The sequence below is a fragment of the Megascapheus bottae genome, chromosome 22 (assembly GCF_031878675.1).
Source record: "Megascapheus bottae isolate mThoBot1 chromosome 22, mThoBot2.hap1, whole genome shotgun sequence".
Lineage (NCBI taxonomy): Eukaryota > Metazoa > Chordata > Mammalia > Rodentia > Geomyidae > Megascapheus > Megascapheus bottae.
The window spans coordinates 25,393,938-25,409,314 of record NC_143530.1 but is presented as its reverse complement, the minus strand read 5'-3'; the positions used below and the strand labels follow the sequence as shown (position 1 = coordinate 25,409,314).

Below are 15,377 nucleotides of genomic sequence, written 5' to 3'. Positions count from 1 at the left end.
AAGCAGCTTTCTCCTGACAGAGGCTACTGCACCTATCAGGGATCCTAACAATCTTATTCTACAATTGTAATTACAGAAGTAGATCACACAGCACGACCTCCTCATAGGCTCTTAGACTTGATGGGGTTGTTTTTTTGGGGGGAGGAGGTGATGGGGGGAGTGAGAGAGGGTGGAAGAGATGAGAGAGAGAGAGAGAAACACACGCTGGTCTTGGGGCTTGAACTCAGAGACTCAGAGCCTGGTAATATTCCCACCTGAGACTCAACTCCCATTTTTGGCTTTTGGGGTAGTTAATTGTAGATAATAGTCTCGGGATTTCCTTCCCAGACCGGCTTCAAACTGTGATCCTCAGATCTCAGCCTCCTGATTAGCTAGGATGATAGGTGTGAGCCACCAGCACCTGGCTACTTACCATCTTTAAAGCAACCTATAAGCAACTATCTGCAGGTATACACCTCTCCAGAAGACATGAGGCATAGCGTCTGAGAAATACTTTGCTATACTCAGCCAGCTCAGAGTTATACCTGGCTAATGGGCAGGCCCAAGTCACACAGAGCTGCAACATGGCAGAATATTCCTCTGGGCTATGCTCTGTCCCAGTCAAAAGCTGGGCAGTTGGTGGTCAGGTAGCAAGTGAGCAATGAAGGAGACCTCCGGGCTGCTGTCCAGAGAAGATGCAACTTGACCCAAAGAGCAGGGTGCATGTATTCCATTTCACAGAGCAGAGTGGACTTCTTCCAGTGTCCTGAAAGGACTTTTTGCAGTACATGTTATAATACTCTAAAGTGAAATGAATACGCTTAAAGCCTTATTCCCCCAAATACAATCAGCCTCAGCATCTTCCGAGGACTGTTTTCAGGACCCTAATCCCAATACCATGATCCACAGCCCTTACCTAAGATTGTGTGGCATTTATATGGAACTTGCACACATTCCTGTATTTGTTGTAGCCATCCGTAGGTGATTTAAACATGCCTAAAATACTATAAATAGTGTGTAACTAGCTATTATACTAGGCACCTACCTCCTTTATGTTCTTATTCCATGTCAATCTAAGCAATCATTTGGGAAATGACAAGAAGGAAAGTCTACATGTTCAGTACAGAAGCTGTTTTTATCATTATTCTATTTTTTTTTTGCTAGTCCCAGGGCTTGAACTCAGGGCCTGAGCACTAGAGCTATACCCCTTGAGCCACAGCACCACTTCAGGTTTTTTCTATGTATGTAGTACCAAGGAATCGAACCCTGGTCTTCATACATGCTAGGCAAGCACTCTATCACTAGGCCAAACTCCTGGTCCTTTCCCAATATTCTTTTTTTTTGGGGGGGAGGGATCTTCGGGCTTGAACTCTGGGCCTGGGCGCTGTCCCTGAGCTCTTCAGCCCAAGACTAGGCCCTACCCCTTGAGCCACACCCCCACTTAAGTTTTTCTAATGATTAATTAGAGATAAGAGTCTCACAAACTTTAGTGCCCAGACTGGCTTTGAACCACAATCCTCAAATCTCAGCCTTCAGAGTAGCTGGGATTGCAGGCGTGAGCCACCTACCTAGCCTGGCTGTCTCAATATTCTTGACCCACAGTTGTTGACTCTGTGGATGCAAAGCCCCTGGATTGGGAGAGCTGGCCGCAATTACGTTGTTTATATAGTTAATGTTTTTTTTTTTAACCTAAACTGCATTCCGATTTTCATACTAACCACATTTTTAAATATAAGTAAAAGTGATGTGTATATGTGGGCTCTAATATTAGTGCCATTAATTAATCTCTCCTTTTATGAAGGAGAGGTTTTTTTAACACCTATGCTATATTGGCAGGTAAAACAATGTCCTCTTTCACTTTCTGAGAAAACTCTGTACACATAAGCTTGACTCTTATTAGTGTCTGGAACATACATGTAATGGATAGGTTTTTTTCCCTTTGTTTAGTGGCTCTTAATAGCTGCTGAGCCCAAATGACAAATTCAACCAACTGAAAATAAGTAATCCCCCCAGAAAAACAGGGTCAGCCATGGGGTCACGGTGTCCTAAAGACCCCCAAGGCACCATCCAGGAAGACAGACAGCATGTCTAACTTATGACTAATGGGTTCACTTGTGAGGCCACCAGTGGAGGGGACAAGATGAGGGTGAAAAGTCCTGGTGGTGGTTTTATCCTGGGTACTTGTGCAGGAACTTCCCTGAGCCAGCTTCAGAGCGGGCCTGCTCCCCTGCACTTTATCTCCACTGTGCCGCCCTGGTTGGAGCAGTACTGACTGACTCAATTTCCCCGAGGCTGACTGAGCATTGTTGGAGTTCTGAGACACTCTGTCAGCCTCTACTGATGGAGAGTCCCCTAGCCCTACTTCCTGAGCAGACTAGACGGCCTGCTGTTTTCTTCTTGTCTCTTATCACCCCTTGTCATTAAAGGAGAGGCAGGGCTTCAACTTCAATTTGTGCTGATCTACAGCAGTAAGGGGAAGAGAGAGGGGAAATGTTCATACCATTCTTCATGCCTGCCACGGTCGCATTTCTTCCCTCTCTGGGAAGGATTAAGCTGAGGGAAAATTTGTGAGCATGTATGAGCTGAAACTGCACCAGGAAGACAGAACACACTACAAACTTCCTGGGATAACTTTTCAGACTTCATTTTTTTGGCTTTTCCTCGGCCATGCTCGAGGCCTCTTGAATCTTGACTGGGATTATACGCAGTGCAACTTCAAAGCTTTTCCTGAGGTTTTGTTGTTTTGTTTTTAGCAGTTCTGTGTTTCCCAAGAGAAGCATTACCACAAGAGTAGAACACTCCTAATTGACTCTACATTAGCATAAAGTTAGATCAAGGACATAATTCATTGGCATTCTTTTATTCCCCTGGAACCTGAGCTGTTCTTTAAATTTACTTTTCTAAGAAAAATAGGAGGAAAAAAATGAATATTTTTGTGTGCCACTCACAGCTCCATGTCTTAAATTCCTGAAGATGCTTAACCAAGGTTTCCATCGGACTTGGTTTTCCTTAGTAACATCCCTGTCTAAACACTGCCCCCCTATTTATAGCACTTGAAAGTCAACTTCTTTCACTATGTACATTAGATTTGAGAACATCCTGCAAAGAAATCTCACATTCTTACAATGTCCATCTGCCTCAGTATATGTTCTTTGCAACCTTTACTCACAGACCTGTTGAGGGAATGTGACCCACACGTAGTTCAAACTATATTCAGATTTTCACAATGCAAATTCAGTGGAAAAGAGAGAGAAAGAAATGAGTGAACACTTGGAGTAATCCTATGTAACACAATCTACTTAGTAACATTCCCTGCCATGGTTGTGGGTCCAGGTGGGCTTGCAAGGGATTTAATGTGTTGAATTCAAATAAGATTGAAGCAAAGAAAGAAAAGTGACCAGTGTAATTTAAAGGTGTGCTGTTATCCTGACAGAGATGAAAAAAAAGGAGCCAAGAGATTTGATGAGAGGGAAGAAGATAATGGCATAGTGTGGGCGCTCCTTTTCTGGGTTTTCCGTTAAATACTTAACTGGCTTAATGACTTTTCCAGGATTTGGTCTGGCGCTTTATCAGTTCACTACAACAGGAACACGAGCCAGGAAAGCCTGAAAACTTGCTGCAGGAAAACATGCCCTTCTGCCAGCCTGCTGTTTGCAGGGTACCTAGCCATGCAGGTTTGTGCCCAGATGCTGAAACTAGAGGACAACTGCTGGGGTCAGTTGAATAAGCAGCAGTCAGGGAGAAAAAGCAACGAGTGTCTGCACAGAGCCATTTTCTCCCTTTTCTTATGCTGTTTTGTTGCTGTAAAATGCTCAGTTAACTTTAATTGAATTTGACAATAATAAATTACATATTGAAACTATATAGTTCACCTAAGGAATAGTAATGAAAACAGTGAAGACATCAGAAGCCAGAGTTCAGGAAATGTCATATTCACATAGAAATGCTTTAAATTTTTCTCAGAGCTTTATTGTCTCTTTTTTTCCCTCAAAAAAGTTCCAGACCACCCAGTATATGAGGTCCTTTCTAGAAACTGTGCATAAAATCCTCCTTTAATTCAGCTTTGCCCCTGTTGTTATATGATGGCTTTAAGACTATAAATAAAGGAGAAAGTGAACTGTTCAAGAAGAAGTGCAAGATGAATTAACTCATCTTTCTGGCTTATTTTTTAGGAGCAAGCCATGCCCTGGTGGAAGGGATTTGTAGAAGTATTGAGATTTAATATAAAAAGACCTTTATACTCCCCTTACCCTTGCTCCCCAAAATCCTATGTGTAAACATACAACAATTAATTCTTCATTATTATTCTTATTGTTTAATATGTGCTAATACTGGGGCTTGAACTCAGGACTTCACACATTTGCTTGGCTTTTTTTGTTCAAGGCTGACATACCATCATTTGAGCCACACCTCCACTGCCAGCTTTTTGGTGGTAAAGAGCTGAGTCTAACGGTCTTTTTACCCAAGCTGATTTCAAACTGGGATCCTCAGCTCTCAGCCTCTTGAATAGCTAGCGTTAGAGGCACGAACCACAGGCCCTTGGCTATAGCACAGCAATTCTTCCTCAAAAGAGCACACCACCTGAGCCTTCAACACAGGCATATAAACTGTTAACTAGATCTTTTCTATGAATGATACCATGATTTTTTTTAAAAAAAGATATTTCTTCAGAAACAGTTAAATACCTAACAAATGAATTTATCCCTTCAGGTTGAAGTGGGGGGAGAGTGGAAAAGTGAAGTGTATATAGCTCTGTGGAAGAGCAGGTCCTGAGTGAGGCCTGGGGTTCTATTGGCAGGACAGGGAAAAAGCAAGCCGGTTGGGAAGCAGCATATTGATTGGTGCAGCTGCCATGGAATGCCGATGTTTTGTTCTGATGGGACCTCTTCCTCTTCCTTCCCAAGGTCTCTTGGTCTAATTAAATTTCAGGGAGACAGAGCTTTGGCAGAGGTTAAAGGAAGCAGCTAGACTGCAGTATAAGAGCTGGGCTCAAAACTAAATTGGGAAGTTTAACTGGGCCCGTCTCTAGTTTCAATGAAATACTTTTACAGTGTATGGTAGCAATGTCTGTTTCTAAGCTTTTGAAAACCATTTTTCTTTTTCCTTAATTGTAGTTCCCTGGTTGTTTTTATATTATGAGCTACTTGTAGAAAAATACAGGAAACATAATTACAATACAAAGCTCCCTTTCCCAAGCCTACTGAGATCTTTCAAAGCCAAACTGGGTTTTAGGATTTTGCTAACTATAAGTTCACAGCCATGAATTGCATCCTATGTAGTGCTACTTGATTTACAGCCAGTGTTATGTAATTAAACAATAACCATGTTTCTCCCAGCCATGTAGTTGCCATAGGATTGGGAGAGCGGAGGGGAGGACCCAGTTGCTTCACAAGTCCACATTGCACAGCTTCCTCTGGGAAAAAAGAATGAATATCTTTGTGTGACTCTTACAGTAAAGAGAAGCATTGTGAAAGTATATACAAGTTTATTTAGGGAAAGGAAAAAGAAATAAATTAGTTGGATTTGTTTTTTTTCACTTACATTGGCAGCTCCATGCAGCACTGTGTTAAATTGCTAATTGCTAATTTTTTTTTATCCTACCTTTCCTGAGAAATCTGTATGTAGACTTTTAGGCTAGCAGAAATAACTTGCTTGACTCTTTTTAACACCCTGGGGAGGAAATGGGTACTTCAGTGTATTGTGAAATGCAAACCTTTGGGGAGTTTGATTTATTCAAGCCTAAAAAGCAATGATGGATGATTAAGAATGGGAGTCCCTGAATGTCCTCTGCTGTAGCACTGTTTCAGGTGAAAGACAGATATGCAGAAGTGGGGTCTGGACAGCCTCTGCTGAGCTCCATCGTGAGCACGGAGTACGCAGGCACCCCGACTTTCCCATGATAATTCTAGAACAAAGTGCCCTTGCCTGTCAAGTTCAGAGGAATCTGGAGCAAGTGAGTAGGAAAGGCCTTCAGTAGCAACTTGGTTTTGTTACTTTCACTTGATAGAACTGGCATAGGTTGTTCTTTAATGAGAGACTAAAACAGTATCTTAATGAAGTAGTAGTTTTTATATTGCCTTCACGTTTTCTGGTTTTGAGGATTCTCTTATCCACTTATTCACTTCTGAAAGTATACAGCCCAGCCCCTCTCTCTCTCTCTCTCTCTCTCTCTCTCTCTCTCTCTCTCTCTCTCTCTCTCTCTCTCTCTCTCTCTCTCTCTCTCTCTCTCTCTCTCTCTCTCTTTCCCTTCCTCCTCTCCCAACTTTCTTGCAAGTCATCTTGCAATTATCATCACAACCTTCATCTAATCCAGACTGCAGAGGCCTGTAATAACGGAAAGCAAAAAAAAAAATGCAGAGGGTTATTCTGAGGAAAACATAATATATGCACGTCTAAAATGCCATATAGTGGAAAACAAATAAAATTGGTGAGCAAAGACTAAGCTACAGAATTCATTTCTGTTCCACCCCTTCTCTTCTAGTCTTTCTTTCCAGGACGCGTCTTGAATGGATCGAAATGAAGTTTGCCTTGTTTCTCTAGCACACTTCTAGAATCCCTGTTGGGCTTGGGTTTCCCTCCCCGGTCAGGGCCGGCTGAGGGGACAGATCCCAGCCACCCACCTCCTTTTTGCATTTTTGACAAGACCTTTGTCGCCCAGGTTGATAGACTCATAGACTCGAGGACCAATCACATGAAGTCCCAGCTGGAGAATCGCATAGAAGTTAACTCGGCCCTCCACCTAACTGTTTGGAAGCACTGGGGGGGGGGGGGGGGCGATAAAAAGAAGCTCGGGAAAGGGTCAGAAGCCGCCGGGGCCTCGGGAGCACCGTGATTTCCAGTTGTCACTTGCGGCTTACTAGTGGCAGGAGACCAGGATCTTCCGGAGAAGAGCACGGGAGTGGAGTCGGTGCCCGGGTGGAAGGAATGTTTACATCGCTGTGGCAGGCTGAAGTTTCGGTTTACGAGTGGTGGTGGGTGTGCCTCGGGCGGCTCCACTGTCCTGGCTGCGGCCAGAAGACTGGAGCCGCCGCCCGGGAAGAGCAGCGCGGGGCGGCCGCCTGGGAAGCGACGGGTCCCCGCTCTCCCCCGGAGGCCCGCGGCGGCCCGCCCCCGCGTGGCCGGGGCTCCGGGGAGCCGCGCGAGGGAAGCCGGTGCCCGGGGCGTGCCCACCCCACCCCCAAGCGCCTGGAGACCAGGGTCTCCCGGGCGGGAAGATCGACTCCCGGCTCCGGCCGGGGAAGTACAGTAATTCGAAACTCTTCTCACCGCCGCGGCCCCGACAGCCGCGGAGTGCGGGGCGGCGGCGGCGGCGGCGGCGGGGCGAGGGCTGCGCGGGAGGGGGCGCGCCGGGCTGGGGCGCAGGGGCGGCGCGGCCGCGCTCGAGCCGCGCACTCTTAATGGAGATCTTGTCACCGCGGGCCGCGACTGGCTGCGCCCGGGCCCGGACCGAAAAGCGGGGGGACGGAGAGCGTTGCTCCCGGCCGCCCGCCTCACGCCCTCCTGTCCGCCCTCCCTCTCGCAGGACTTTCTGCAGGGAGACTGCAGCAAGGCGAAACAGAAGCTCAACTGGAAGCCCCGAGTCGCCTTTGACGTAAGTGTCTCCGTCGCCAGGACCCGCGCGCGCTGCGGGGCGGTGCGGGCCGGGCGGGAGGCCGGGCGGGAGGGGAGCTGGCTGCGGAGCCGCCGCTCCAGGTGAGCCCGGCGCAGCGCCTGGGGGCCGCGGGCGGGGAGGGCGGGGTGGGGCCGAGGCCTCTGCAGAGCCACCACCCGGGGCGAGGGTGGCACCGGGAGTGGCCGTAACTCCTCCCCCACCGCCCACCGGTGTTCCTAGGAGCTGGTGAGAGAGATGGTGCAAGCCGACGTGGAGCTCATGAGGAACAACCCCAATGCCTAGCGCAGCGAGCGGCTGGCCGGGCTCTCGGGTCAGTGGCCCGCAGGGCATCGGCGGGCACAGACCGGAGACGCGGTGATTCAGGCGGGACTGGCGAGGCGGCCACTCCCCCAGGACCCTGGCCGCCACGGCGTCCCCTCCATCCCCTCCGGCTGGAGCGCAAGAGGATGGTTTGCAGCAGCCGGGACGTGACACTCCAGAGTTCCAGTCGCTTCTGACGAAGCCGCCTCCAAATGGTTTTTGTGAAATCAAGATGTTTTAATCACATAATCACTTTACTTGAAATTATGTCACTATAGACAACTTTAATTTAGGGGCCTTCAAATTGTCTTTCTTTTCTTATTAAAGAAAAAAAAATAATCTTTCTGTGAGCTAGCATTAACAGACTCGCTGTTTTCTTCTTGGTATAAAGGCAGCTTTGGGGAACCCAAACCAAAATGCCAGAATCCAAGCCTTAGCGCCTTTGAAAATGTCCCTGTGGGGAGACCACAGGACTCAGCTGAGCCTTCCCCTCTTGGTAATAACAAGCTGCAGAACTGAGTCTGACCCCTCTTGTCTCTATAATGAGATCCGCTGGGCCCCCACTATATCAGAAGGCAACTGGAGAAATTACTTAGGAAAAATTACCTTAGAAGAATAAACTTAAAGGTAAGTAAATACTGCTCGAACTGCTGTGCCACAACCAACCCTGAGGCTGATGGGATCTTCCAGCCCATGCCTTGCCTTGTAGTCAAGAATTGCACAATTCACATTTCCAGTCATCTTTTCACCAGTACTAGGTTACTTTAAATCTAATTTTATTTATTGAACCAGTTTATATCCACTGTCTAGTATATGCTACACATTGTGCTAAACTCCAAACTATGCCGGCATTCATTAGAAGTTACACTAAAGAGGTTTAAGGCTCAGCCTCAGTTCACAGGACTGGACTTCACTGCGTGTAACATTTAGGGGGCCTGGGCACAAACGCAGGTCTACTCCTGAGCTGTCTAGTGTACAGCTATAGAAAGCTCAACACATACATATCTGAACAGTCACAGACAGCAATCAAATCTGTGTACAGGTGTACTTCCTGCTTGAGGTACCAAGTTTTGCCCTAGAATAAATTAGATCGGGGCGCTTCTTCCCCTCAATTCCCTTCCAAGAAAAATAAAATAAAACTTCACAGCAAATGGAATTCCAGCTTTTGCACATGCATATGTGAGTATGGTGAACTATTTTTGAACATCTTCACAGGCAGGTTTATGAGCTGGGGGAGGACTGGAGCTCCAGGAGCTGGCAAGGAGAGAGAGGGCTTTGGAGGTTGCTGTCTCAGTCCCAGTGAGAGGCCGCTGGCTGTCCTTATGAAGCAGAACTGGAATAGCCTGAACTGGCCCACCCAGGTCTCCAAGCCACCCCATCATGGAGCCTATCTTCTTCAGCTCCCAAGTGGGATGCTTCCAATTAGAAGCAGATGCTCCACTGGAGGCCAGGCTCCAGGGTGGGGCCAGTTGGTAGCCTAGACCTACACAGTCACATACAGGCACATATTGTTACACACAGACTCAAAGACACGTCTACTCACAGATAAAAATACACTCACAAACATGCCATCTCACACAGTCATGCTCACTTCCAACAACTAAAACCGCCACTATCATAGACACTGTCACATAGGTAGGAAGAAATCTTACCAATAATCCCATAGCTTTGACTCTGCCAGACAGGCACTCCCTTTCCTCTGACCATCTTCTCACCTCACACATGAGAAGCCATCTCAGAAATGTCCACCTTCGCTGCCCTGATTTAATTTAATAATTTGTGGGTTTTTAGCCCAAAGCCATAGTTGGGTCCTCCGGGAAGGCTAGAAAGATTCTAGGCAGCATTAAGGATGCCAGCAACACCACATTGTTTAATTACACTTCTCAGAGTGCATGGAGCATCGTATTTTTTAAAGGAAACAAATTTTAAATTACAACTTTCTCACTATTTTTTGGCTTCCTGATGCAATGAGTATGACTGTTTAACAGTAGAAAACATCACATTTGTTTTCTGTGCTGTGGGAAATTTCATGTCACCATCATTAATAAATAAGTTTCTTCTACCTTAATCTTATGTCAGTAATTTTTTGTATAGTGAAAGTTTTCTCTTTTTTCTTGTCTTGCAAACTAAAACTATTCATTTAAACTATTAGAAAACATCTCCTACCTGTTTTTGGGGGTTTTTTTGGTAAAAACAAAAATGTTTAAAACTCAGTAAGCACAAATACTCTGCCAAGGCAGTCAGAAAACATGCCTGGACACTGGGAACATCCAGTGGCCGCTCTCTCCAGCTGATCTGCCTGCCAGCCCATCATGGGCTGTTTGTCTGCTGCCCTTTGCCTTTAAGAAGTTATGCAACAGAGCTAGAATTGGGTCCAGCCTCACAAACCTGTGATACCTCTGCCTCTATTCAGGTCATTTAGTACTGTAGTGTGAGCAGCAGGACATTTAGGAGATGCTGAGCTGCTTCAGAAGGTAAGGCTGGTCTGAGGGTGACTCCTTAACGATCAGGATTGCTGGCTCCTTTATCTACTACCAAACCCCTGAGAGCTAGACAGTGGATAAGCCATAGGTGCATAGGACCTTTCCTGTGTCATGAAAGCTCAGAGCCATAGTTCAAATGTTCATTTTAAAGCAATAACCCTGAGCCTGAATATGTACTTTGGTATTGGAGTGCTTGCCTGGTATAGCATTTGAGGTCCTCTGTTCATTCCCAACACCCACCAAATTAATTAATTACTAAAATAAAGAATAACTTGAATGTATTTTAAAACAACTTTCTAATTCCACCCCCCCAAAAAAAGAAACCCTTCAAAGCACCCAAGGCACCATTGTATTTGAGAATTCCAACCTCAGTTGGAAAATTTTATGGTGTATTCCATTGAGTTCAAGTTCACATGCCACATATTTTCCAGGACCTGAGCTGCAGCTTTAATTGCTGAGCCAAGAGCATGGTGCAGAGAGCTCCCGTCCAGGTTTAACACAAAGATTGTATGCCTGCCTGCGCATGTCTTACAGACAGCCAGCAAGTCCCAACATGCTTCCCACTCCTCCGGATCTTGGGAATTTTCATCATGGGGGCGATGAGAACTTTCCCAAGCAGCAGGACAACTGTGACACTTGGCAATTCTGGGAGCTGGCCCACCCGTCCTTACTCCTAGCTTCCCACGATCCACAGTGTCCTCTGAGAACACACAGAGTCTGAGTCTCTTCTGGGAGGAGGGGGCCGGGCTTCCCACCTAGCTCCCTCCCCAGCACACAGCTCAGCCTCGAGTTCACATTCAGAGGGTTGCCTTTGGGGTATGGCAGGACATTGCACCTGGGGCCATTTTCCTGTTTCTTGTTGCCAGCCTGTCCAGGAATCCGCAGGGCACATGGCTGCCCCCACCACCCTCAGACCTGCACTACAAGTTGTCTCCCAGGTGGCACACCAAGAGTGCAAGGCCCTGGTTAACAATCGCACAGCAAGGTGCCTCGCCTGCATTCACCCTGTCCAGTCTCAGCTAGAAGCCAGAGACCATGCCCTATTGCCTACTCCTCTGCTCCCACCCTTCTTCTAGGGTCAAGGGTCACCTATAGCAGACTCTTTGATCTTTGAATTTCAGGACCCAGACACAGCTTAGGGGGCAAGGCCGTCTGTCCTACACACATGATACAATTTTGCTGCTGTGGGGAATAGGCCCAGCGGCTGACTTAGGTTGATCCTGCTTGCCTCTCTGCAGCTTTACCACTTCAGGTAAAGTTCTCAGATTCTGTTTTTCCATGCTTTAGCACTGAACAAGGGGTGTAGGCTAGCGCCAAGCATATATTGGAAGTGTCTCTCAGCCGGGGCTCCCGTGGCTGCATGCAGCCAGCATGCACAGTTTCATGCTGCCTAACCTTGGTGGAGCCTGGTAAACCTGGAGAGATGAGGAAGCTCTGTTGTTCATCTAAAGAAAAGTACCAAGTCAGTGGCCCCAGCTGGGCAAATGTGTCAGTGTGCCTGGGAAGTTTGCAGACATCAGCGCATAGCAGCCTCCAAGCCAAAAGCAGGGAAACCAGGGAAAGGGAATCTGGAAAGAACTGAAATCGAGGCTCCACTGACTTGCTGCTCCCAGGGAGGCACTAGTGCCTGGCTGGCCTTAGAGGAAGCAGCAGTCCAGCCGGCAGCCGGCAGCAGCCATCAGCAAGACTATGTATATTTGGAAGGGGTCAGGACCTCGGCTGGAGTCTGGCTTTTTATGGCAAGGAAGCAGACTGGGAAGGGACTTCTGGTGATGCTTTCCTGTTGTGCCACGTCTCCCTAACAGCGCAGGGAGCAAGAGGCTGTATCAGAGTGGGGACAGAGGCCTTATTCCCCTGGCTATTCTGAGAACCTAAACCCAGACTTGGAGTGTGGGTAGGCTTGCTCTAAAACTAGTGAGCAAGTGAGAGAAAATGTCACCTCATTATTTTGTCATGGCAGAAACTGTGGAACACTGTGCCTGGCACTGCCTGAAACTCTGTGGACCCTTGATGGGGAGTGGGAGGAAGAGTGGGTGTCACAGACAGCTCTCGGAATGGATAAAGGCCATCAGTCCCCAAGTTGTCTATGGGACTATCTAGCACTCAGGTCACCCTGGGCTATGGAACATGCAAAGGGGCATTCCCCTGTCCCAGCTCTCCTTGGGAAGCGAGGCAGAAGATCTGGCAGTGACACCTTCTGCCATTCCTCTGTCCATTCCTCTAGTTGCATATGACATATCCTTCATGGGTAGTAATAAAACTCATGTTTAGAATCCCAAAGAAGTCTTCAGCTCTGCAGCCACTATTGTCCTGCGTGTGCTCTGGTGCTGCAAAAACATCCCACTGTGTCCCCTGGCTGCATACTCAGCTTAGGGAATGGTGGTGATTTCCCCCACTCATGTCCTCTGGCACCAGACTTCCAGGGGAACCTCAGCACTTCATCCCAAGAGCCCATTCTGCTCACCTCAGAGACCAGAGTTGTATTTTTTAAACAATTACTTAAAAAAAATAGTTGAAAAAAATTCCAATCATCTGTGAAATGTATTCGCACCCTGGTTGGGCTTGCACTCCTGTAGCCCAGAGCAGCCTCAGCGGTTGAGACCGAGACCTGCTTTTACACTGAAGGAAATGCAAAAAATGTTGAGTTAATGGCGCCAAATGTGTTGGTTTTCCTGCTTTCCCCTACAGCTCCTAACAGGATGGGGGGATTCTCACTTACTTGCACTGTCTCCAGCTCCACCCAATTTCTTGATCTGTGCTTCCCGCCCCCCCCCCACATACACACACACACACACACACACACACACACACACACATCCCTACCAACTCCTCATTTCCCACATTCAAATGCCCTGCTGGGCCACCCGAAGGCCTTCCTTCCAACCCTACCCAAGGTCCCAACACTCAGGTCAAGCCAGCCGCTACAATCGCTGGCCTCACAAATTTCCCTCCTGTGCCCACCCAAGTAGAGCCAAGCTAAGTCCACTCCAGTCAAATCAGTCCCCTTCCTGGGAGCCACCTGCAGCTGCCCGAGGAAGAGGATAGGAAGTCTAGTCCCAGGAGGCGTGGGTAGACCAGAGGGGTAATGAAGCAGTTGTGCAGCTCACAGCAAGATCTTCCCCAGAATAGAAGGAAGCACCTTCCAGAGGATTTCCTGTAATCCTTGGACCCCAGGCCCAGAAAGTCTGTGCTGGAAGCAATGCCAGGCATTCTTTCAGGGCATGAAGATTGAGCCACTGCTCCAGGAGAGCTCCACAGGTCTCCAAGACAGGCTAGATGCAAAGAAATTCCAGATCCAAATGTGTTGCCTATAATATGCTCAATATGCTACAAATTTAAAATCAGTGAAGGAAAAAATCTAGTAAACAATAAAAAATATAAAACAGTTTCCTTTTATGAGACAAAGCAAGATGGGAAAAGAGGCCACAAAGGTTTTGAGCGGGGCCTTATTTTGGTTTTCAATAAGCCCGACATGGTGCATTTTGCTCAATTTTCCACTCCTAATCACATTGAGAACATTGGTGGAGTTGCAGTTTTCATTCTCTTGAGTGGGTTTTGGAATTCATTTAATTAAGTATTGTTCCTTTCCCAGTCAGACTCAGACCTGGAACCTGCCTACCCACTCCAGGGTAACTGTAGGCCTAGGCCCAAGCTAGGGTTATGGTTGTGTCCTCGTGAGGCTCAGGGAAAGTAGACATTGGGAACACAAAGAGATGATATAAGCCAGGAATGGGACATTTGATGGGGGAAGAAATGTCAGCCCTAAGAACTTCTATGGGGAAAGAAGGATGAAAAAGAAAAGGCAATATGTTCAATACACACTGGTAAAGTGTGCTGAAGCAAAGGGGATGGGGAATTGGGCCCACAAAGATTCCAAATAGCAAAGAAAGCCTGAGTAGTTGAACAAAAATGACATGAATGCAGCCTCTGAGCACAGAGTACTGGCTACATTATAAATCCAAGTAGGAGATTGAAGGGCAGCAGGATTTTTATGCTGACGACATTTGGGCCCAAGACAAATCTCAGTAGGTTTCTTTCCCTGTCAAGCAGCCATTGACCACATAAGTCAGACTCCACTTCTTTGGAGTCCAAAGCTCTCCTGAGCTTTGGGACTCCTTTCCCTTGCCCTTGCCCTCAATATGATGTGGTGAGGTGAAGCCTCTGATATATCTCTTGATACATTTTCTCCTAATGTGACTGCCCTTGCTGAATCATATTCTCTCCTGCCTGGCCAGCTTTATTACTTGGCCATCATCAATCTTGCCCCTAACAGGACATTTGTTTATGGCCCGGCGGGAAGGACTAATGGATCATGAACCAGCCATGAAATGAGGAGGTAGGAGAGAAAGGAAGAAAGAAAGAGGGAGAGAAAGAAACAAAGTGAGAGAGGAAGGGAAGGAAGGAGGGAGAAATAAAGAGAGAAAGAAGTAAGCCAGTCTTGCAAACCCAGGCAGAATCCAGTGAGGGTCTTGGAAAACAGGGACCTTGATGTGGGTAACTTAAAATCAAATGGGGTCCCCTCATTTAGATCTAAGATAAAGAGTGGAAAGAAAGGAAAACAGTCATTCCAACTAGTCTTGCTTTATGAATGCCATTAGCAGAAGGAACAAACCCCCTGAGTTTGGTGTCTCTCAAGGTTTGGTATATATATATATATATATATATATATATATATATATATATATATATCATTAGGAACAAAATGAACCTTAAAAACCAAGTCTCTCTCCCAACCAAGCATATGGAGAGAGAAAGGTGCCTAGTTTTCCTCACTTATTAGAGGTGTCTAAAAGGGCCAGAAGCCATTCCCTATTTCCTGACTCTTGTTTCTGACCTGACAGAAAACAACCAAGGGCTTACAGGAAACTAGTACAAAAGTGACTTATTCCTCTACAAACATAATTATTAATGCCACAAACTGTGTGAAATGATAGATTATATGCTTGTTTGCATACAACCTGGTTTAAAAACAAAGAGGCCCGTGTAACCCAGGAAAGCAGCAT

At 46.8% G+C, this 15,377-nt stretch overlaps 1 protein-coding gene across 1 annotated transcript in view; it reads left to right on the top strand.

Moving 5' to 3' along the window:
* Gmds (GDP-mannose 4,6-dehydratase) overlaps positions 1 to 9,907 on the top strand; it is a 550,906-nt gene extending 540,999 nt beyond the window's left edge. The window contains exons 10-11 of the mRNA XM_090356369.1: positions 7,502 to 7,570; positions 7,811 to 9,907. Coding sequence (XP_090212495.1) covers positions 7,502 to 7,570; positions 7,811 to 7,873 — 132 coding nt within the window. The 3' untranslated portion in view covers positions 7,874 to 9,907. The remainder of the gene's footprint in view (positions 1 to 7,501; positions 7,571 to 7,810) is intronic.
* Positions 9,908 to 15,377: the final 5,470 nt, after the last annotated feature.